Source organism: Pipistrellus kuhlii, unplaced genomic scaffold (genome assembly GCF_014108245.1).
Source record: "Pipistrellus kuhlii isolate mPipKuh1 unplaced genomic scaffold, mPipKuh1.p scaffold_m20_p_10, whole genome shotgun sequence".
NCBI lineage: Eukaryota > Metazoa > Chordata > Mammalia > Chiroptera > Vespertilionidae > Pipistrellus > Pipistrellus kuhlii.
The window spans coordinates 49,889,208-49,913,994 of record NW_023425405.1 but is presented as its reverse complement, the minus strand read 5'-3'; the positions used below and the strand labels follow the sequence as shown (position 1 = coordinate 49,913,994).

At 38.6% G+C, this 24,787-nt stretch overlaps 1 protein-coding gene across 4 annotated transcripts in view; it reads right to left on the bottom strand.

Moving 5' to 3' along the window:
• LHFPL3 (LHFPL tetraspan subfamily member 3) overlaps positions 1-24,787 on the bottom strand; it is a 400,326-nt gene that overhangs the window by 109,715 nt on the left and 265,824 nt on the right. For all 4 annotated transcript variants that reach the window (XM_036429683.2, XM_036429681.2, XM_045578532.1 and 1 more), the window contains one exon: positions 7,992-8,228. In XM_036429683.2, the coding sequence (XP_036285576.1) occupies positions 7,992-8,228 (237 nt within the window). The remainder of the gene's footprint in view (positions 1-7,991; positions 8,229-24,787) is intronic.

Below are 24,787 nucleotides of genomic sequence, written 5' to 3'. Positions count from 1 at the left end.
TCAGTTCTCATGATGATTCTGTTAAAAGGGAGAAGGCAAGAGATGGAAGAGGTGAGAGATGAACCTGATAGGTTTTAACCAAATCACAAGGCTTCATAAAGCTATGCTGAAAGGCTGACTGAAAATTTACTGGTAGGGCTAAATCTTGAACATCATGACTTGGTTGTATAAGGTTTTTAATTTTTTAAATTTTATTTGATTCCTTCCTCCTTGCTTTCTTCTAGCTGGTTTGATATTTACCCAGAGATCCCTTTTCAGGGACTGAAAAGATCAATCCTCATCTCAAGGACTGAAAAGATCATTGAAATGTCAAAACGACTTTGGCCATTGAAGTAGAGTGGATAATAGAGCATGTGACAGCCATTCAAATCAGCATTGACTTTGGCCTCAGATTCCTAAACCACATTTGACTTTAACTCCACTAATTGGGGAAAGCTGAGAGGAAGGAACTGACTTTGAGGATATCATTTGAGGTTGGGTACAGGTTAAAGAGAGAGCTCCTCTTTGAGTGCACCTGGTGCATTCATGATCTCAGTGTGTATTTGTTGAATGGACCATAGTCAGTCTCAGAAGTCCAGATGTTCTCCAAGTTACTTCTAGGCCTGGGTAAATTGAAGAAAACAATCTCCAGTAACACATCCATGAGTGACTCTTGTAAAGTTCTCTTCTTTCCACCACTCCTTTGTCCTCTCTCTCTGCCTCTTCACCACCAGGGATGACTCTACCCTGGTTCTTTGAGTGAGTAGTACACAATACTGAAAACATGGGGGACCTCAGATGACCAGCAAGACATGGAAACGACGCCATTTGATAAATGTGTAACTAACCATGATAGATACAATATCTGTTTCTAAAGAAGCCAATAGCTTAAGGTAGAAGAGGGAGTAGCAATGAGTAGACATTAAAAGCAGGCATATCTCAACTTAAAGGAAACAAGAACTTTCTAAGATCTGTGCAACAATTAAATGACCACATGAGAAAAACATTAGAATAGACTCATTCATTCATTCATTCATTCAATAATTCACTCATTCAGCACATCATTATTGAGCTCCCATACATGCTAGACATTATTCTAGGCCAGTGGTTTTCAGCTGGTGTGCTGCAAAAAAAATTTTAAACATGCAATACCTGACTATTTAGTTAGGGCACTAAGGATCTTTCCCCTTAGAAAGTCAAATAAAAAAATGACAACATTCAGCACAACAATAGCCATCAGCTGTGAATGAATCAAACTCATACCTTTTTGGGTCAGATTGCCAAAAATATATTATACTTTCCACAGGATTTTAGTAATTAGTTTATGTGTGCCATGAGATGAAAGAGGTTGAAAATCACTGTTCTAGCAGTAGTGAACAAAAGAGGCAAACATTCCTGCCCTTATGAAACTTTGCTGGGGTAAGATAGACAACAAGAAAAAGGAGCAAAATATATCGTGGGTTAGATGAAATAAATGGAAAGCCTATATATGGTACATATTGACTATATTGCTCCCACACACATGCTTTTGTTGGATTCTTCCAACCCTATGGATGAGGCAAGACTAGGTATTATTATTATTATTCTCATTTTAAAGATGGTGAAGAGGCTCTGAGATATTAAGGCACTTGCTCAAAGTCATGTGACTCATGTGCTAGAGTTGAGATCAGAAACAAAGTTTTTATTTCTAATCTGGGGCTCCATTCATTGTCAAGGTGTCTGCATGGACACCACCTGGTATGGGAATCTAGTGAGGCAAGGAGGCTCCTCTGCTGTGGGCCAGGGTTTCTAAATTTGACTAATTTTACTCTCCCCCCATATATATTTTTTTAAAAATATATTTTTTATTGATTTTAGAGAGGAAGAGAGAGGGAGAGAGAGAGAAAAATATCAGCGATGAGAGAGAATCACTGGTTGGCTGCCTCCTGCATGCCCCCTACTTGGGATGAAGCCTGCAACCCAGACATCGAACCCATGGCCTTTCAGTCTACAGGCTGATGCTCTTATCCACTGAGACAAACCAGCCAGGGCCCAATATATATTTTTATTGATTTCAGAGAGGGAGAGGGAATGGGAGAGATAGTAACATCAATGATGAGAGAGAATCATTGACAGGCTGCCTCCTGCATGGTCCCCATTGGGGATCAAGCCCATTATCGAGGCATGTACCCTGACCGGAAATCTAACTGTGACCTTCTGGTTCATAGGTTAATGCTCAACCACTGAGCCACTGCAGCGGGCTCATTTTACTCTTGGTGATGTGAATGAATGGGGCTGTGACAGCATGGTTCTGTGGGTAGGTATATGGTGGAGGGAGAAACCCTAGACAGACTTCTGCATGAACTTTATCCTTCCCTTCCCTAGTTACCCATGCATTGCTAACAAGTCCCTAAAAAAGCCTTTATTGTGTTCACTGCTCTGAGGGCAGAGCTTTTCCCACCCTCAGAGTGTACTCAAAGGACACCTTTGAAGGTATTCCCCGAATCGAAATATTTTACTGCTGGGAGAAACCTCAGATGCCATTTAGACAGTCTGCATTGAGGGAGCTTAATTCTGGGCTATTAAGATGTGGGTGAAAGGTTCCTCAAGTCTGTCAAAGAGAGCACTAGCTTCTGGGTGGTGCAAGCTCTTTCCACTACACCATGCTGCCGCTCACCGGGGGCCCTGGCCTGGCCTGGCACACATTCCAAAGCCTTTCTCAATTAGTTAAGTAAAATAAATTTATTCTCACTCCCTTTATTAGACCATTAAAAAGAGCTTAAGCCACTTACTAAATAAACGGTAGCTGGAGTCACCTCTTGATGGATAATCATGTTTTCTCATTTGCAGTGTGAGTACAAGAAGACAAAGTGACTTTAAAATGGCTGGGAGAGACCCAATTATCTGATAACAATTCCAGAGACCACACACACAAGTGAAGAACAGACCTCTTTAAAAGCGGTGTCTGACAAGGTAAAGAGATACTTGTGGCACAAAAGCCATGGAGAATGTAATTATTTATAACTAATGCAAGAAGTTGAAAATAAAGCTTTCATTTCAGATCCTTTGTATCTGGATGAAACTTTAATTTTACATAATTAAATTGACTTCACAGTTCAGTGTGTTAAAATGTGCAATTAAGCAGCATTCCAAGGTGAAATGCCTACTACTGTTGGCTCATTTAGGAATCACGCTGCCGAACTCCCAAACAAGAATGAACAGCCTGCCTGTCCGCTGTCCAGAGCCAGGGACAGCCCCCAGCCCCAGGGGGACTCCCCAAAATCAGAGTTGGCAGTTGAGTTTGCATGCATCAGCTCCTACATAAAGTTAGTTGAATATTTATAGAGTTTTCATTTCTCTTTGTTTTTCAGTGTTTTTTTTTTAATTTTTTTTTATGCGAAAATATTCTGGGACTTTAGGAGCATCATAGATTATTAGCTTTATCTTTTACAGAAGTTCCTTCTAAAACAACACTGCATCATCAGAATTGTTGCTTTCTATTGTTGTGTCTTCAAACTCATTCCAATTTTGCCATTTCACATGTTAGCTAAAGACCTCTTTTAATTTAACTTTGCACTCCTGGAAAAGGAGGGCTTAGAGAATGTTGTGGGAGGTGTTGAAGGGAGACACTGAAATGGTATTGGGGTGAGTTCACTGGGAATTGATCTGAAGGAGCAGTGGTCTATACAGACGGAGTCATTCACCGTGTATCTCCCCTTCATTTTCCCTTTGAATAGCATCTCTGTGACAGTTAATTTATGGCTCAGCAGTATCCTATATACCCTCTCATTTTAAGACTCTGAGTGGAAAATTGCTCAATTAGAACTCAGTTCTCTTCCCTTCTTTAGTATATTCTAGAATTGCTCAATTAGAAAATTGCTCAATTAGAACTGAGTTCTCTTCCCTTCTTTAGTATATTCTAGAATTCATGTAGTGGTAATTCTTGTTTTGTCCATTGGGTGGTTGTCAGGTAGGACTCATCAACTTAAGCAATATCCTTGTAATGACACATGGAAAACCTGAACCCATTTGGTGGCTTCATCAGATAAATGGGGAAGAGTGTTGTTGCTACATTAATTTCAAAAACCACAAAAAGAATATATATATGATCATGACATGAAACCACTTAGGACATGAGACCACTTAAGACAAACTTCTTTGAATCAGGGGCCAGCCACTCACCAGGCAGCACCATCCCCTGATTGGCCCGCCCAGTAGCCCATCAGCCCAGTAGCCCAGTAGCCCAGTGGCCCAGTGGCCCAGTAGCCCAGTAGCCCAGTGGCCCACCCAATCACCCATCCACCTTCACTGGTTGCCACTGTCCCCCACCCCCATTGCCATCTCCTCTCTCTGCCCTCTGGCACACGCCTTGGCTGGCCTGGTGCTGCCTGATCGCTGGCCCCACCCCCCATGGGCTGGTCATTTGGCTGTTCGGTCTATTTGCATATTACACTTCTATTATATAGGATAAGTTAGGATGATCAATAGACCATAAAACTGGAAGACTATAAAAGATATAGTGTATATGGTGATATCCTATGTAATAAAAGAGAAACATGTAAATTGACCATACCTCTGATACGCTCACCAGCCAATCAGGAGTATGCAAATTAACCAGACAAAGATGGTGGGTTAATTTGCATACACAGGAACTGGGCAGAGAGCAGAGCGGGAGAGCCAGCGGAGAGTGAAGCATCTTGGGGAACTTGGCTCCCCAAGCTGCCAGATGGAGAGCAGAGAGGGAGAGCTGGCATCTTGGAGGACTTGGCAGAGCAGGAGGCTGTGGGTGGAGACAGAGAAGGAAGGGAGCACCAAGAGCATGGGGAGCACTAGGAATTCTGGGAGTAGTAGTTCTGGTTGAAGCCCCAGGACTGGAAGCAGGAGCCCAGAGCCACCGGAGCACCAGGAATGCTGGGAATCGTAGTTCTGGTGGCAGATGGATCTCCTAGACACTAGAGCAAAGTGAGCCTGGTGCAAGTTACTGTTGTGCTGGGGGATGGAGGGAAAGCAAAGGTGAGAGACATAAGTAAAGTCAGAGTGCCTAGGAAAAATTAAAGGGAAGATATCCTAAACTTCCAGGAAATCTCTACCAAAGAAGCAAAGAAAAACAAAAGCCTCTATTATTCTGTGAGCAACAAACAAAACAGGGTTGGGGTCTCAGACAATTCGCTCATATGATTGCAAAGACAGTCAGAAACTCCCGGATTGAAGAGGGCTCTTGTGAGGGCTTCCAAATTGGAGAGGGTGCAGGTAGGGCTGAGGGACCCCCTGCCCCCGTGTATGAATTTTCATGCACCGGGTCCCTAGTAATGTATATAAGAATGCATGATGTATTACTCTTCTGCATCAAGGCTTGAGATATGGTGTTATTTGCTTCCATGATACCAGAAGGCATGATGGAGTTACAAAACTCTTCTAAAATTTTGTGAGTTTGTTTTACCTCTGTCTCATTGAATTGCCTTAGAACACAAAAGAGGCCTTGATGACCAAGAGATATCTTTATAGTTTTATCAGAAAAAATTAATAGTGAAAAATAATGTCTTAATAAGTTACAAGTTATATTACTATATCCATGCAAATCGTAAACACACCCATTTATAATCAATTTCATAATTACAAATTAATCTTATCTTACAGCTATTTCTTCCCTTATAATCTATAGAATATTAATGATATTTAGTTTGGGTTATTGCATGCACTTGAAAGCCATAAAATTACTGTTTAGTGAAACTATGTTCATGCACAAACATACAAGCAATTGGTCTTCCCTCAAGCAATCTAACTTTGGAAGCTTTACATAGAACAAATGTTTAAATAATACCAAATAATAAATGCTACTTTGAACAGCAACTATAAACCTTTCATCATTTTTCAGAATCATGCACGTTTGATTTTCTATAAGGCTTACGATTCCGATCTCACTGTATACAGAGCCTATTGTACAAGGATCTGAGCTGCCTGCAGAGTAGAGCAGCTGTTATCTTCACAGAGTTCCAGGTAAAGGAATTCTAGTTGTGAAATAAAAGTGTGGTACAATTGAATGCTTCACCAGTGTGGCCGGATACTCTTTGCTAGTTTATTAAATCTGTCTTGATACCATTACTGATTTCAGTCCTTCAGAACCAAATGGAATAAACTACGGATACATGCAAATGTAATACACACAATGGAGAAGATCATGAATACAGAAAAATGATACACTGTCCCTAAACCTTATATTGGCCTCTTAACTTTCTTTTCCATCAACCCTTTTACTAAAGTGTTTCCAATATATCATTGAATGAGACAAGATGCTTTCTTTGACCAAAACCGGAACAGAAAGGATTAGTAATCAACATTTAACTGAGTCAATCGGAAGAAAAGACCCTTTTTGAAAACTGCAGAGTGTTATCCTATCAAGCTAGATGTTCCTTTCTAAAGCATGAATTCAGAATTATTGTTACTTGTACATGTGGACAGGAGTTAGAATTTCCATTCACCAAGTAAAAATCTTCCTGTTTCTCTCTCTCTCTCCCTCTCTCTCCCTCTCTCTCCTCTCTCTTTCTCTCTCTCTCTCTCTCTCTCTTTTAATTTTCTTCTAATTTGTGGTCAAAGGATGTCTGGAAAGTTAAAGGTTCTCAGTATAACTTTGAGTTGTGCAGTGAATAAAGAACATTCTGGTACATTACTGGATCGTGGAGGTCAAGAGTTTGTGGAACAAAGTGGTGTTTTCTTGAACTCATTTTCTAGGGCAAGGTAACTTATTTGGATATTGAGCTGTCCTTATGAACTTTGAAGTGACATTACTGGACAGAGACTCGTGTACATCCAACAAGTCCAGAGGTAACAGAGAAAGTCCCCAAATTAATGAGCACACATGAGAGCACTTTAAATTTATTACATGCTTTATAAAGTATAATAACTAACTTCACATTATCATTTTTTATTTTGAAAGTAGTTGCATTTTTAAGAAGTAGCTTGCCTGTGTAAAGGTTATTTTTTGTGTTTAGGATGTTTTTGACAGAGTCAAGTAAACTAATATGTGTTCTGTCTATAAATCATGGAGAGAAAGCATTTGTGGATGAACCTTGCTGCTTTCCCAGACTTCTCAATTTTCTCTCCTCATAGTTCATAGTTTATAAGCATAAACAGTGATGGCCTACGTGCTACACTATCACTATTTGAGATATTCATATAGACACTAATCTATGCTTGAGGCTTGTTGAAGCAGTGAAGAGTCTCTGATGTTAGCAACTACTTGAAATAAGCTAAATTTCATAATTCAAGGATGGATTTAGTTCCCAATGAGAAATAAAAGCCAGAAGAAGGAAGCACTCAATTGAAGGTAATATAAGTTTAAAGTGTTAAAGTTAAAGATAATATAAATAGAAAACAGTTAAATGAATCTAAGTCTGTACCGAGACAGTAAATTCTATCCCAAGAAATTGGTTTAGAAATCTAAGAAAGAAAGTTAAAAGATTCATCTTGAATAATGACTTGATACCTTATTAGCCTACTATAATATTTCTGTACCATCCACTAGTCAATGTCCTGTTTTGTAACCTAGTTTCTTTGTGTTTCAGAAGGTATTTTATTTTTGAGAAAAGTCTGAGGACTTTTGATTATCCAGATAACACATTGAAAATTCAGCTAATTGGGTAACGACTTAAATACCTAACTGTAACTTTGGGGCCAGTATTATTACTTTTCTCTGAGAGAATGAGTCTGAATTCAAATAAAGTGATTGTGAACAGTTTAGTCAAATAGACAAAACAAAGTTCTATTCATAGCCATTAACTCAAGGAAGAGAAGAAACTGGAAAAATGTATTTAAATAATAATAGTGGACTCAGAGAGCTTCAGAAAGGTAAATGTAAAAATGAAATATTTTAATTGTGGAAACTTCTGTAGTTGAGTCTGGGGGAAACTAGATAGCATTTAAAAGATGTAGCAAATTTGACCCACAGGGGAAGCACTGATACTTGATCGGAAATAATAGAAAGTATTGTTTTTGTGTTTAGACGTCCAGGTAAGAGTTCTCCAAAGAAATCTTACCTTTGTTTTCAGCCTTCAGTTCCTCAGCCATCAAGCTGTCTTGTCGGTTACCAAGCACAAATGCCAGAAACGAGAGGATCAGGGCATCCAGAATCCCAATAATAGCCAGGATGTACGCCCAGCGGACGGAGCAAGCCCCGAGGGTGTACTTGTCTGTCTTTTCTCCACACATCCGTTTTACTTCTTCTGAATCCCAGCCATCAGGAAAGATCATACAGCCAAGCACAAGGCAGGCCGCTGAGAGAGAGGGCAAAAACAAAAAGAAAACAAAAGGAGTTAACATAAATTAAAAAACACACACACATTTTAAATGTGCCCTGACCAAAATCGAACTCCTTGACCAAAATGGAAAATATGAATGCTTATATAATAGGGTACTGAAAAATAAAATAATTGCATTAAAAAGTGTTCAAAACGTAAGTGAAATCTCTGATTAAAATCCAATTTTAAAATAAGTCCTATCCTTTTTAAAACTGTCTCTAGGTAACTGTTGTGTAACACATTTTATTTTCTGACAATGTATTATCAAAATATACACTTTCTTCTTTGCCATATCCAAACTTCTACTTAGCAGTTTTATTTTTGAAAGGCTGGGGCCCCCGAAAGTTATAGTGTGTTTAAGATTAATTTAAGCCATTAAAATAGCTTAGGCTCTGTTGGTTTCTTTGGAAAGGTATTATTATGCTCTGCCTTAATGCTTGAATGCTATAATAAATTCTGTTTTCTGGCATTTCGATTAGCCAGAACCTTATTAACCTGCACGATTTGCACAGCCACTGAAAACAAACAGCTGTTCCTAATCCTGACTAAGAAGTACCTGCAAGATCCTAGGCTAATGTCTCTGTCAATAAAAAATTAAATACTATTCCTCTTGGCTTTATAATTAATTGCTTCTAATTCTTTACAAATTATTCATCCTATGAGATGTAACACCATAGTTACACTAAATAGTAGACTATACAAAGCCCTGGAACTTTTGATGAATTTGGACATGCTATTTTCTGACCATGAGGGATAATGGAGAATTAGTTCCAATTCCGCTATTACCCAAAAATGGGTTTCTTATTAGAATGTCACCTAGGAAATGACTACCTTACATGCAGCTATATATATTCCTTCATTTTGGCAGCAGGTTTTCTGCAAGTATATCAGAGGGACATTCTTGAATCTTAAAGAGAAACGAGAGCCAAGTTGGAAGTGAGCAGAGAAGGATGAAAAACAAATAGTGTCCTTACTGTATGATTTCATGATGTCTTCTAATCTAAAATACATAATAAAGGAATCCTTGTGAGGGCATGATTGTGATTGAAATTTTAAGCATATTCCAAATGATTAGGAAGCATCTGCATGCTGAAGGGAACCTCTGTGTAGAGATGGATGTCCACAATGGGCTCTTACCAAATAGGACACAAACAGCTAGTGGTTCCCCAGAGCCACTAATTGCTCAGGGATTTGTTTTTTAATTCCCCACCCCCACCCCCCGCCCCCCAAAGAGCTGAATATAAGCTCTGTGAAGAAAACATCCTTAGAAGAACCCACAAATGTTTTTAATTGGGTCTTTTTCAAAAGGAAAATGAAGTGAGATGAAAAAAGCAACAGGAGGCCGGCCTATGATTTGGGTCACTTGGGTCTCCTGATTTTGCTGGTCCAACTGTCCTCAACAAGACTGTTAACATCAGGAGCCTGAGAACTGCTTATTTTTTGGACAGGAAGAGGAATTCTAAATTCATTCTTTAAAAAGTCTATGCCCTGTTGCACAAAAAGCATGATAAACTGCCTCATGCTGTTGAAACACTCAAAGGGAACTTGGTGAACAATGCCCTAACCGGTTTGGCTCAGTGGATAGAGCATCGGCCTGTGGACTGAAGGGTCCGGGGTTTGATTTCAGTCAAGGGCATGTACCTTGGTTGCTGGCACATCCCCAGGGGGTGTGTGCAGGAGACAGTTAATCGATGTTTCTCTCTCATTGATGTTTCTAACTCTCTATCCCTCTCCTTTCCTCTCTGTAAAACACACACACACACACACACACACACACACACACACACACACACACACACACACATATACCATCTCATTTTATTCTCAAACAAAGCAAAGGGCAGCACGAGAACACTTCTTCCTGGCTCCTCTAGTTTTTACAAAGAGGGTTTTCCCTGAAATACCATTGACCCTTTATCTCATTCCTTGTTCATCTCTGTGGAGATGGGGTGAGTTCCCCAAGGAATATCTTGTGGAGAGGAAGTGGAGTACCAGCTGAGCCCCTTCCTCCCTTTAGCTCAGGAGCTGTTTGTTTGTGGGAACCTATGTTCCCCTCCCCCGGGAGGCAGATTTGATACAGCCTGGGCTTAGCTTTCCAGTGCTGCCAGCAAGTAGGAAGATAAGTATGCCAACCTTTGGGGGTGCAGATTAGAAAGCGCTTTTGGCTAAGAAACCCAGGTCCATATTCTTCAGCCTTTCTCCTAATAAAGGCGATATTTTGGTCTGCATCTTCCAGCTCTTCTCTCTCTCATCTGGTTGAGAGCTCGGGAGGGAGCTCGGGAGGGTTCCACAGTTCTGGAGGCTGGAAGTCTGAGATCAGAGTATCAGCATTGTCCATTCCGATGGGGCAACTCTTCTAGGATGTATATAGAAGATTGATTCTTGTCCTAACTTCACGTGGTGGAAAGAAGTTAGCTGGCTCTCTGCCTCTTTGTATAAAGACACCAATCTCGTTCATGAGGGCTCCACACTCATTATCTAATTACCACCCAAAGGCTCTAGCTCCTACTACTGGGATTAGTGTTTCAACCTACTAATTTTGGGGGAACATAAATATTTGGGCCATTGCATAGGGGGAACAGAGGGCTGTCATTCATTGCTTTCCACCAACCGCAACATTATTATTATTATTTTTTTGTACAGATGAGGAGCCCCAAAACAATATAACTAGGATTTGAATTCAGCCAGTATAGCTTTGGAACCTATGGTTTTAACACCATCGATGCTATCATCCTTTACTTATCAATAGTAATGATGCTTGCTATAATCACTTTAGAGTATTAGTTTTAGTTCTACAGACATGTTCAGTCTTGGCAGTGCTTAACATATTGTTTATAAGTTAGACATTTATTTTTTTGAGTATAAGAGCTACTAGTTAGATAACACTTAGAAGCTGTTAGCTTTTGTATGTATAAATATTTCTTTTGTTTATACTAGTATTTCACCAACACATAATTTCATCTTATATGTAGCGCCAAGAACATTAGAGTACTTATAAATTCTAAGTGTGTGGGAATTAATTAAGTTTACTGCATAAATATATGTAACTTAGTTTTAAACATGTCACAAGAAAATTATCCCTATCTTTTTTTTTCTTTTTCTTTTTAAAAAAATATTTATTTATTCATCCCTATCTTTTGGATTGACATTTTAAGTTGGCTACAAAGGTCCCTTCCCCTGACTGGCCCTGCCCCTGATTGGCCCCCCTACCCCGACATGGGTGGGGCCAGCCAGCCAACCACCTGTGGCCCCTCCCCCTGGCCAGCCAGGCCTGATTGGCCCAATCAGGGAGGGCCAGCCAGACCCTACTTGTGCATGAATTCGTGTACTGGTCCTCTAGTATGTAGAATAATTCCTGCTTAAGGTAAACATTCATGTTATTCATGAATTACTTAGGTTCAATTTAACTTTTGTGAAGATTTCTTTCTTTCAAAAGATAGTGTTTTAATGAACATCTCAATAAACATACAACTGAAAGTCCTGGCAGGTCACAAACATGTCTGAAATTTTCAGGTGAGCCCTGACTTCGGCAGCATTTTCACTTGCTCTCCACTCTGACTCACCAAGGGACTCTAGCACAGTTGGCTAGAGTTAGATAAGGTCGGAACCTCAAGCCAATTTATCAGCATTTAATTTCTCAGTTGAAGGGGCCTTAGGAGCCACTGAATTCCTTCTCAGATGATTGAGTCATCTGACTATGGGACTGAGTCACCAGGAATAGAGTGCCCATTGCAGACTCTTTCCTGAAACAGAATTTGGCACCAATCATGGCAGCACAGTTTTCTTTTACACAAGTTGATCACTTTTAATTTTATGCCTTTGAAATAACATTTATTGCTTTAGAAACTTCAAATGGCAAAAACTGTCCAAAGAAAACATATGGAAAAAGAAATATAGTACACTAAAAATATTAGAGTGGAACTAAGTTCAAGAAAAGAGTGCTTCTCCAATCACCCTTACTTTCAAGGGGGCATCAGATACCATATTTGCACATGTTTAATAGACTCTCAGGTTACATTTTCTCACAATTAGTCTGATTATCTATAATCTATCTATCTATCTATCTATCTATCTATCTATCTATCATCTTTCATCATCTATCTATCTGACATCCATCCATCCATCCATCCATCCATCCATCCATCCATCCATCCATTTATCCATCCCTCTACCCAGACCTGGTCCTTATTTAGTTTAGAGAAAAGTTACATAAGGGATGGAGTGCTGTCAATCTCTTGCAGGGAAAGCATATGATATCATTCAGGACAGACATGATCTGGATGAGACACTGAATTATTTTTCACTGCAATGAAAAGAGCAGCACACACTGTGGGGCTCTGGATAACAAATCTTTGGGGTTGACTGCTCCTTATGCCTAATGTGCTCCTCTTCAGAGTTATTTTCTCCATCTGAACACCTCGTCCGTTGGATACATAAGATCAAGGTTACATGAACTCCAGGGAACTGATTTATTACATTTAAAACAAAAACTACTAAAGTAAAAGACCATTATTTGAGTTTTTAAATTTTTTTATCCCTGCCCTCATCGGATTTCCCTTAAATGTTAGTTTTTTGTTTTTTTTCCCCCCAGACTTCTATTCTCTTTGCTGCTCCTTTGAAAAAAATTATTTATTCAGACTTGGGAAAATAATTTGAGATATATTAGGCTATGACTACTCTATCGTAAAATTTTCCAGTAATTTATATTTTTTATTGAGAATGCTGCTGCTTTAGAACAAGAATGTGTTCTCAGAGAAACCAAATTGGAACTGTCAGTAGTTATCAAAAAAAGGTATAGGACAAAATCCAGTTCAAAAGATGGTGAGAGAAGTCAGCGTGTTAAACATTCTATCAAAAGATTTTCACACATCTTTCAACTTCAAATTCTAAAAGCAGTAGCCAAAATGTTATAGATAAAACCTTGATCGATATGACATTTGAAGAAAAATGCCTGAAGAACAATGCCTTCTCTTGGCTAACATAAAACTTAACCCAGTCTTAACTTGCCAGTGAAATTCCCACAAGGTATCTTAGCTTTAACATGGGCACTAGAGTAGCTGTGAGGAAGGTTCTAGAAACTGAGCAGGGAGCTTGGGCTTTTGCTCTTTGCCTTAGGGATCTTTCCTCCCCTCAAGGCCCTGTACTTTCATCCTTTAACCATGGCCCCAGGTTCCTCCTTGGTATTAAAAAAATCTATTGTAATTTATTTACCACTCTTATATCTGAGGCTGAGGTATTCTGATGGAAATATAGTATTTTGCTGATTTAAAGCATTTTAAATTCTGGGGTGATGCTCATATAAATTACTGATAAACTGCTTAGTTAGAAACATTTGATACAGTGATAGGACAGTACACTTGTTCAAACATTTCACTAAAGAATTCCTTTGCTTCTTTCAGGTTTGTCTGTTTGTTTTGTTTTATCGCTATTTGAATCCAGAATACCAGTTGCATGTTCACCCAGAGTAGGGGATATTAATTCTTATTGGAGACCAATATATGACCATGAGTACTTAAAAATTCTGAATGGAAATTAAGAACAGTCTAGATTCTGGTGGTCCATGAGATCCACAATTTGAGGTCTGGAGCAGCTATGCTCTGGGTCTTGGTCCTGGTCCCTATTTTTATATGAGCCCAGCTTGAAGGGGATAAAAAGATGAACACACATTACCCAGCCTACAATACTGTGTGTTCTCTCTTGTCAAGTTATTGTTTGTAGTTTTCAAAGAGAAGCTGATTTTTATATATAAAAGAAATACCATTTGGGACAAATTGTAATTTTGTTGATTCGAGAGTCAAACACAATCTAGATTAGACATTTCCTTATTTGTATTGTGTATTCATTTTCTATTGGTACTCTAATGAATCACTACAAACTTAGTGGCTTAAAACAACACAAACTTATTATCTTATTGTTCTAAGATCAGAATGCTGAAATGGGGCTTACTGGGCTAAAATCAAGGTGTTGGTAGGATTGCTGCATTCCTTCATGGAAGCACTAGGGTTAATTCATTTCTTTGCCTTTTCCAGTTTCTAGAGCAGTGATTCTCAACCTTTCTAATGCCTCAACCCTTTAATACAGTTCCTCATGTTGTGGTGACCCCAACCATAAAATTATTTTCATTGCTACTTCATAACTGTATTGCTATTATTAGAATTTTAATGTAAATATCTGTGTTTTCCCATGGTCTTAGGCTCTTCTCAACCTGTGTGTGGGGGGTGGGGTGGGGAGGAGAGAGAGACACTGGGGTTTGAACCAGTGACCCTTAGGTGCACAGCATAGAATAGTGCTCAACCAACTGAGCCACACTGGCCAGAATTGGACCAACATTTGATATTATTTTTAACCTGTTTGTCTGGAGCCTGCTATCTTTCCTGGCCTTGACTGTGTAACATTTTTTTTCCTTAAACCCTTAAAGGCAAGCTTGAATCATATGCTCAGGTTAGATCACCTTGACCAAAGCAAGCAATGTTCATAAAGGCCATGACTTGGGGGCCTTCTTCCTGCAGGACCCAATTCACTGCTTGCTCACCTCTCTGACCTGAATAATGCCTCCAGCTTGTTTCTAGCCTAACTTTGGAATCCTTTGGGACTGAATACTGGCTATTCCCATTAGTGACTCTGTGTAAGATCAATCTTGCTAGTCCAAACTTTCTCCCTTTCAGCATTGCTACCAAACAGCATGCTATTTGCCTGAACCCATCTAAACCATTGCAAACAAGGCCATCTCAACAACCCCAGTCCTATAGAGGCTGTTACCAAAGACTATACTGTTTTCATTCCTCAAAATGTGGGTGACCAATGTGAATCTCTCTGCTATCTGCAGAATGATGGTGTTAGTAAAGTTTCCTAGTACTTTTGCCATTTGTTACACTTGGAAATTTGAATAAGATTGCATTTGGGTTGTGCCCCTTACATCTAGGTACTGATGCACTCAATCTGTGGGCTCAACCTTCAGATCTAACTTCACAAAGATAGGCAACACACTCAAAGGTCCAGGTGTAGTTGCATGTAGGTGGAGTTTGTTATGGGCTTAATGTGTAGGAGGAGTTCAATACCTCAATTCTTTTTTTAAAAAAATATATATTTTATTGATTTTTTTTACAGAGAGGAAGAGAGAGGGATAGAGAGCCAGAAACATTGATGAGAGAGAAACATCGACCAGCTGCCTCCTGCACACCCCCTACCGGGGATGTGCCCGCAAACAAAGTATATGCCCTTGACTGGAATTGAACCTGGGACCCTTCAGTCCGCAGACCGACGATCCATCCACTGAGCCAAACCGGTTTCAGCACAATACCTCAATTCTTATCCATTATTCCCATGTTATCAGTGCTGATCCATGAACACTAATGGTATTATTTTTATATAAAGCCAGAGTCATCAATTAGGTGTCTGAGAGCCCAGAATCCCCAATGAGATTTGTACAATAGTTTGAGCAAATGTTAAAGGAAATAAGAATTTATCAGGGAGCCAAAACCGGTTTGGCTCAGTGGTAGAGCGTCGGTCTGCGGACTGAAAGGTCCTGGGTTCGATTCCGGTCAAGGGCATGTATAATACCTTGGTTACGGGCACATCCCCAGTGGGGGGTGTGTAAGAGGCAGATGGTCGATGTTTCTCTCTCATTGACGTTTCTAGCTCTCTATCTCTCTCCCTTCCTCTCTGTAAAAAAATCAATAAAATATACTTAAAAAAAAAGAATTTGTCAGGAAAATTGTAGTAATAACTAGCAGTGCCTTTATTTTTAAAAATATTTTGATTATATAAAAATAATAACTAACATTATTGAGCACTCGTACCAGGCACTCTCTTATAGGAATCAACTCCTTTAAACCTCATTCCAACTCTATGAAGTAGGGGCTAATATTACTCCTATTTTTATACAAGTTGAAATAACAATAGAGAACTTAAGAAACTTGAAGAATGTCACTGGTAGTAAATTAGGTACCAGGATTGACAGCTTGGATTGTATGACTGTAGTTATATCCCTTAGCCATTTTAAAATGATTGAGTTTAACTTTTACTATTTCAGGAAAATAGATACCTTTCCTCTCATAGTAAAATTAAAACGCCAATAAAGACACACTCACCTAACAACTGGCAAGACTGAGGTAGATAATCTGATAAAAGACCAGTCTTAACCTAATTAAATAGAGTCAATAATTAAGGTTAAAGCAGATTGGAAAAAATATAAAAATACTTGTGTTGCAGTAAATGGCTAGAAGGCCATTATTGAGAAATGTTCTTGTGGTGGAACAATATAAGGGCTCCCGTGAACTTTAAGATATGGGCCAACTTATCTCAAAGTATTGGCATTCTGAGATGTCAAACTGGCATCTCTAGAAATAACTGGTAACAAAATCTCAGTAAGCTAAAATGCAAAAACTTAATTGATTTTGGTTGTTTAACTTTAGAGTACTATATTCCTAGTTAAGGGAGTTGCTGTCAGCATCTGATGAGTCTTAAGAGAAGCCATTTTCTGGATGGCCAGAAATAAAGCCATTTTACATATCCAATAGCCTTTTCAGTCAGGCAACTCTTATTCATGCCCCAGGTCTGGAGATAGTGGTAATCAAGTCAAGTCTAATTCCTTCTCCCAATGGACTTATAACCTAAAAAGTACCCAGCTTACCTGATGTAATGAGTAACCAAGTGAGAAACAAAACAAAAACGCAAACATAGACTACTGAGTGTGATGCTTTGGAATTGCAAAAAAATTTACTGAAAGGGAACACTGAAGATTTTTAGTCCTGAACCATTATTCTTTCAACCAGATCCAAGAGTTGCAAGAGGACTGGGGCACAGAGGACTGAGAATTGGAGGAGAGAGGTAAAACAGTATGTGTAGGCATGATTTTTAAATTATATCATATAAATATTAAAATCTAGATATACATATAACTATTAAGAATAGGAAGGTAATCAGTATCAAAATACTTAAAATTACCAGGAGGGCAAGAGGATTTTTCAAAAGGTAATAATTCCAGCAAAAGGATGGTAAAGTTGGCCTATAGTCTCTAGCTGAGGGGATTGGGAATGTCTCTTTTATATTCCAATAAGATTAAAACTTATGCTCCTTCTATTGTCAATGCTGTAGTATATTATTCATCTCTTTTACTGGAAGCATAGTAAATATCAGCACTTGATATTTCCAGAATGAAAGTTATGTTTCCTTGAAAAAGTCCAAATAACAAGAAAAATGATTTATCATTACCGTATTTGGCATAAGAATACTTCATATCTTTTTTCAGTATCAGATTTTAGAATGGCGCCTAGAAACCTCAGTAATCTATGGACTGTAAAAGCTGACAAGAACCTCGCTCTTGGGTCTTTCTACATGATGATGGGTGTTTGATTGTTTCTACCTGCCCTCCATGCTGGCCCTTGGAAGTGAGGGGAAGAGGTCTAGGCACTTAGACTCCTTTTATTTATTTCTGAACTACAGGTTTTTGATGTGTTCTCTGATGTACCTCTGGACTTCCCTATCATTATTTTGGGAATTAAGTAACATTTAATGATTTTAGATTACTCTTGCTTGGTTTGGCTAGTAGTATCTTGACTGAATATGCCCTCTCAAATCTCATCTTTTCTTCTTTTATGCATCTTCCTTCCTGCCTTGGGTAGGTAGCGGGGGTGGGGGCACATTGGCTCTTTAAATCCTGCAGGAAGTGTTTTCAGTCATACTGATGCAACCAGTGGAGAACTCACCATAATGAAACCAGTATTCAGAAAGATATTTAAAAACCCCACACTAGAGCCCTAACCTGTTTGGCTCAGTGGATAGAGCATCAATCTGGGGATTGAAGAGTCCTGGGTTCTATTCCAGTCAAGGGCACATGACTGGGTTGCGGGCTCGATCCCCAATTGGGGTTATAGAGAAGGCAGCTGATCAATGATTCTCTCTTATCATTGATGTTTCTGTCTCTTCCTCTCTGAAATCAGTAAAAAGATATTTAAAAAAAACTACTAGAGAAAATAGAAAAGACACAGCTCTGTATCTCAAATTCCTCATGGGTCAGAGGAGGAGAAGAAACATCCTCCTTGTGGAGCCTGGAGGACCTCTTTCAGGGATGGTTAAATCCTTAAGTTAACTGGGGTTCCCTGAGGTTCCAGTTACATGTGACTCTTGCAGACTGGTATTCCCATATATCAATTACTGCAATATTATAGATTATTCTCATTTTATTTTTGGCCAGTGTATCCTACAAGGTCCAAATTGTATAGGTCAACTTAATCATGAAGTTTCCTCACCTGGGGGACAGGGGCTGGGGATATTTATTTTATTTATCTCAGGCTGACACAATTCTAAATTTGACAGAATATATTTTTCAGTGAACTGGTTAGAAACTCTAAGCTTCTCGTGCTTCCTTGACTGAGCACTATGTCTCCTGGGAAAATGGTGAGCTCTGGAGTGGATTAAGTCTAATGGAGCATGAACTTGGGTCTCCATTCATCTGTTATTCAAGCACATTCATATACTGGGTTTGACTGAAGTGGTGCTTTAGATGTGGTTGAGTGATAATGGAACTTCTCCTCTGGTGCACCTGAGATGTTGAATGTTGGGTGTTAAATTTAGAATAAAGATATAAGGCTTCTTTTTGTTTTCCCATCAGCATGCACTGAGGGGTCAGTATATTGGTCAGCATCGTATATTAGTCTACATGGGCATCAGATCTTGTAGTTATCACCCCCTTTATCCTCTGGAGCACATGTGTCAAACACAAGGCCCGCAGGCCAAATCCGTCCCACCAGGCCTTGCAATGTGGCCCGCACTGCGCTGTCATCACTGCACTCTGCTGCGTTTCCATCACAATGACAGTTTATGACTGTTCAGTAAACCATTCGGCCCGCGATTTAGGCTGGATTTTAGATTTTGGCCCCTTCTCTGATTGAGTTCGACACCCCTACCTGGAGTCTCACAATTGAAGCTACTCAAGTTAGCCAATTGTTTTCTAAAGATGTTGCTAAGAATGAGAATTGTGGTTTGGCCATATAACCTAAAACAATATTAAAATCAGTGATGACCATTGATATTTCATCACTGAGACAAACACCATCCATATAATTGAAGGTTAATAAATGAGGAGGCCGTCATAGAGTGTTTTGCAAGATATGCTCTACCAACCTGAATACTGACTTCCATTGAATGGTTAATCCTTATAACTTTTGCTACCCTAATGCACATACCCTAAGTTCATACTGCCTCCAACAATGGGGTTCTGGGATGCACTCTTTACTTACCCTACATTTAGACTCTACCTCAACCTGGAGCAAGAGCTAACTAGTGGATGCCAACTGTCTTACATGTGAGACCTTGACAGTCAGGAAATTGAGAACACTGTTCCTCTGGCCCAACTGGTCTAGCTCTGACAATGTTCGGAGGTGCTGTGCTGGTGATCCTCTTACCAGTGGTCTTTGGGATGCTGAGTCACCTTGGCACTATGTAGCAGTGCCCTTGTTGATGTCTGTCTATGACTGACAACCTGGTCTGGTTCATCTACCAGTGGTTCTTACTGGCTGGTAGCAGTTGATATCCTGGATTTTCTGAGGTAATGACCAGTATCTTTGGTCTGATAATATTCAGTTACTAGGACCATGAAACATATAGTTAGATTGTAGGTTTGTACCAGTGGTTCTCAACCTTTCTAATGCCACGACCCTTTAATACAGTTCCTCATGCTGTGGTGACCCCCAACCATAAAATACTTTCGTTGCTACTTCATAACTGTAATTTTGCTACTGTTAATGAATCGAAATGTAAATACTTGTGTTTTCCCATGGTCTTAGGCTCTACAGCAGCGGTTCTCAGCCGTTGTCCCACAGGTTGAGAACTGCTAGCAGTGTCACCTAAGACCACTTAAGGTGGGGGAAAACTGAGAGGCACTTAGGAAAAAAAAATAAGAAGAGGGGAAAAAAAACCATGAAGTATGTTAAATATTGAACAAAATAAATTGAAGGAATAACAAAGAATATCAGTCATCATAATAAATGTGAAAAGTCTGCATCTCTCTATCAAATTCAATTAAAAAAATTCAACAATATACTAACAACAATCACAGCTAAAATAAAGTGACAAATCAAGATTAAAATAAAGGTATGTGCAAAGATAAACCTAGTTAATGTGAACAAAGAAAACAGGAGTAGTAGAATTCAAAGTCAAAAGCATTTAATGAGACAAAGAGGATAATATAGTGCTGAAGACAATACCCAGAGAAACATAGCCACAGACCTTTGCATACAAGGTTATGTACAAACATAACAGACACACACATAAGGCAAAAGTTGCTAAAAATTTGAGGAGAAAATGATAAACCACAGTGGAAGATTTTAAGCTTCTTTTGGAGCTTGAGAGATAAAAGTCTAAAAATAAAACAAACTAAAGAGTTTGAATAACATAATCAACAAGGTCACGTTAATTGACATTTGTACAATTTTTACTCTGCAAACCGAACAGATAATTTGGAACCTATAGAACATTTACAAACATCAATTTGGTGATGAAGAGCCTAAATAAATTCATCCAAGTTGGGATTTAGAAGCTACATCTTGATTTGAAAAGACTACAAACCAACCGTAAAAAGATGACCAGAAAAACTGCTTGGAAATTAAATAAATATTACAAGTTAAATAAAAAGATCTGAAAAGGAGGGTTCTTTATATCAAAATCTTTAGAACAAAATCTTTCAAGATAGCAGATTGATCACGATTGTTTCACTGTTCTGAGATTCTAATTAAATTGACTATATAGGAATAAGATGGATTCCTACAATAAACAGGAGAGTAAATGGGAGAGGAGGGTTGATGTTGGTAGCTGAAACCTACCAGAATTATATTGAAGCATGAAAGCAGACGAAGGAGTAGTAAATGATCAAACAAGTTGGAAGAGGCCAAGCTTAGAATATGAGATGAAGAAGCAGGGCAGAGAGACCATACCTCTGGACACTAGATAAGCCAGGTAGAATTGAGGATGAAACATGAAGTAGAAAACAGCGTTTAATTGAAGGTGTCTCTATGGAATAGTGCCCTATTCTATTCCCAGGTGCATAATGCTCAACAGTTAGGAGTTTAAGTCAAAGGCAAAATGGAGAATTTCCTCTAAAAAAATTAACTGTTTGGGAAGAATGAGTCAGCCAATTTTCAAACTAGTTTTCAAGAGAAGAAAGCTTCCTGTTTAGATATTTTTGTTACTTAGTTTGAAGGCAACTTACTATCTGCTCATCCTAAAGTGAAGTCTAGCAGTTAGTAAGCCTTAGATATGCAATTTCATAATGAGCTTGTTTTGACCTCATTCTGAATTGTGAATGGAAAATCAAGGATTAGTAGATATTTCAGGAAAGCCTATGGCATGAGAAAAGACTAAAAAAATGACACTGAAGGTATAAGAAATAATGTAAGGGGAAAAAAAACAGATTTAGAAAAGAAACAAAACACAGTCCTATAACACCCCTTTGATATATACAGAATTTTTTTTATTAATATCCTCTAAAGAGTAAGAACAGAATGCCACAAAGAGTCAGAACAAAAGGAAAATATCAGAAATAGAGAATTTTCCAAAGCTGAAAGATGTGATTTGTGGATTGAGAAAACTCACTAAATGCTGAGCAGGATGAGTAAAACTAGACAGCACATCACTGTAAAATTGTAGAATGTCAAAGATAAGAAAGTAATGCTAACAGCTTCTAGAGAAAAAAAGTCATGTAAAAAAGTCATGTAAAAAAGACAAGCACAAGACTGACACCAGGATTATCAGCAACACTGGATGCTTGAAAACAATATAGCAGTTCCTTAAAAATTCTAAGGCAAAAGAATTTGCAGTCCATAATACTATATATATTTTTCATCAAGTGGGAGAACAGAGTAAAGACACAGACCATATGACTCAAATTTTACCACCCACACATCTATTCTTAGGAGATACTTGAGGACATACTCCAGCAAAGTGAGAGTGTAAACAAAGAAAGAAGAAGGCATGGGATACTGAAACAGAAGATCCAAACCAGGAGAGCAGTAACGGGAGATTCCCAATTACTGAATGTTCAGCAGATCTGGAGAGAAATTAGTACAGACTGTATAATGGGAGGGAGGGTTCCAGAAAAGAAGAATTGGACAGAATAGAAAATATTATATATGGGGGAAAATAGAGGAGAAAGTTAAATAATACAAGGCAAGAAGTCAGTTAAAACTAGGAAATTCACAACTGTAAACTAAAATATGGTATGAATTTAAACAACTGATAAAATATAATACAAGTGAATCCATGAACCTCAATGCTAAAAATACTCTTTAAGTCACTCTTAGAGGAAGGTAATATAATCAAACACACTTCGTCACACAAGACAAACACACATTTGCGGGTCATATTCATGTAAAGGATGTTCAGATATTTTCAACTTTTACAGTCAACCAATGGACAAACAAGTGCTGGTGAGGATGTGGAGAAAAGGGAACCCTCATGCACTGCTGGTGGGAACGCAGACTGGTGCAGCCACTGTGGAAAAAAGTATGGAGTTTCCTCAAAAAGTTAAAAATGGAACTCCCATTTGACCCAGTAACCCCACTGCTAAGAATATATCCCAAGAAATCAGAAACACCAATCGGAAAGGACATATGCACCTCTATGTTCGTAGAAGCACAATTTACAATAGCTAAGATTTGGAAACAGCCTAAGTGCTCATCAACAGATGAGTGGATTAAAAACCTGTAGTACAGCCGAAACCGGTTTGGCTCAATGGATAGAGCGTCGGCTTGGGGACTGAAAGGTCCCGGGTTCGATTCCGGTCAAGGGCATGTACCTTGGTTGCGGGCATATCCCCAGTAGGGGGTGTGCAAGAGGCAGCTGATCGATGACTCTCTCTCATCGATGTTTCTAACTCTGTATCTCTCTCCCTTCCTCTCTGTACAAAATCAATAAAATATATTTAAAAAACAAACAAACAAAAAACAAAAAAAACAAAAACAACCTGTAGTACATCTACACAATGGAATACTACTCTGCTGCAACAGAGAAGTAACTCTTACTGTTTGCAACAGCATGGATGGAACTGGAGAGCATGATGCTAAGCAAAACAAGCCAGTCAGAGTAAGATAAATTCCATGATCTTATTCATTTGTGGAATATAAAGAACAACATAAACTGATGAACAGAAATAGATTCAGAGACAGAGAAGCATTGAACAGACCGTCAAACTTCAGAGAAAAGGCTTGTGTATAAGCATAACCAATGGACACAGACATTAGGGGGGTGAGGGTGGAACGGAGAGAGGTCAACGGGTGAAAAAGGAGACACATGTAATACTATATGTAATACTTTAACCAATAAAGAATTAAAAAAACATACAGGTTTCAAGTGCATAACTCAATAAAACTTTATCTGCACACTATATCCTGCACTCATCTCCCCAAGCAAAATCTCTTTGTGTCCCCATTTCACATCCTCCCTTTACCCTCCTCCATTTACTCTCAACCCTCTTTCTCTCTGGTCATCACCACATTGTTGTCTGTGTCTATAAGTTATGTAGATATATTTTTTGGTTAACCCTTCACTTTCTTTTATCCAGTTCCCCTAATCCTCTTCCTCTCTGATAGCTGTCAGTCTGTTCCATGTCTCCACCTTCAATCATTTTTAAATTGGTTTTCATTTTTTAATTTGTAGGAGTTTTTTTTTTTTATATTTGGGGTACTGATTCCTTTTGATATCTGATATGCAGATATTTTCTCCCATTTATTGGATTGCTTTTTCACTTTGTTGATAGTGTCCTTTGATGCATAAAAATTTTGAATTTTGATGAAGCTCAACTTACCTATTTTTTTCCTTTGGTTGCTTGTGCTTTTAGGTCTTTTGGTTTTACATTCTAAATTACTAAGACCCAAAAGAGTCTAAATCAAAGCTTAATGGACATAGAGAGAAATTGTTAACTTTAATTGATAAGTTTATGACTTATTGTTTTTATTTTTTTCTATGAAGAGCTCTAAAGCAAGATAAAACTTCATGAACTCACAGAAAGAGAAACAATATTTGCATATCAGATCATTTATAGAATACAAACCTTAATTTTTTATTTTTCTTGTATATCTGAATTTTAGTGCACTTTGCTCGGTACTGGAGTTATACACCAAGGCCCTGTGATTTGGATGAAGAGTTGGAACTTATTTAGGTTAGTTTGTTTTTCCTTCTGAAGAACATGAAAACCATCAAACAAGGAAAAAAGAAACCTGTACAAACCACGGTAAAGACGGGAATTTAAGTAGAAAGCCATTAAAAGCAAACCAGAGTTTCAGAAGGAATCAATGTGCTATCACACTCATTGCCTTTTGCCAGGTTCCAAGGACACAAATTCATTAACTGGGTGTTCCCCCTGTTGATGATACTCCATGGGCCCAAGTTTAAAGAACAAGCTTACTTTTGTCCCTTTATATGTAAGAACATAAATATTATATCAGCACCAGGACAAAACTCAATTATAAAGACAAGTTAGAGAAAAGCTCGAAATAAAAGTTGTGCTCTGTAGTTTTGTTGTACTTCTGAAATCAGATATG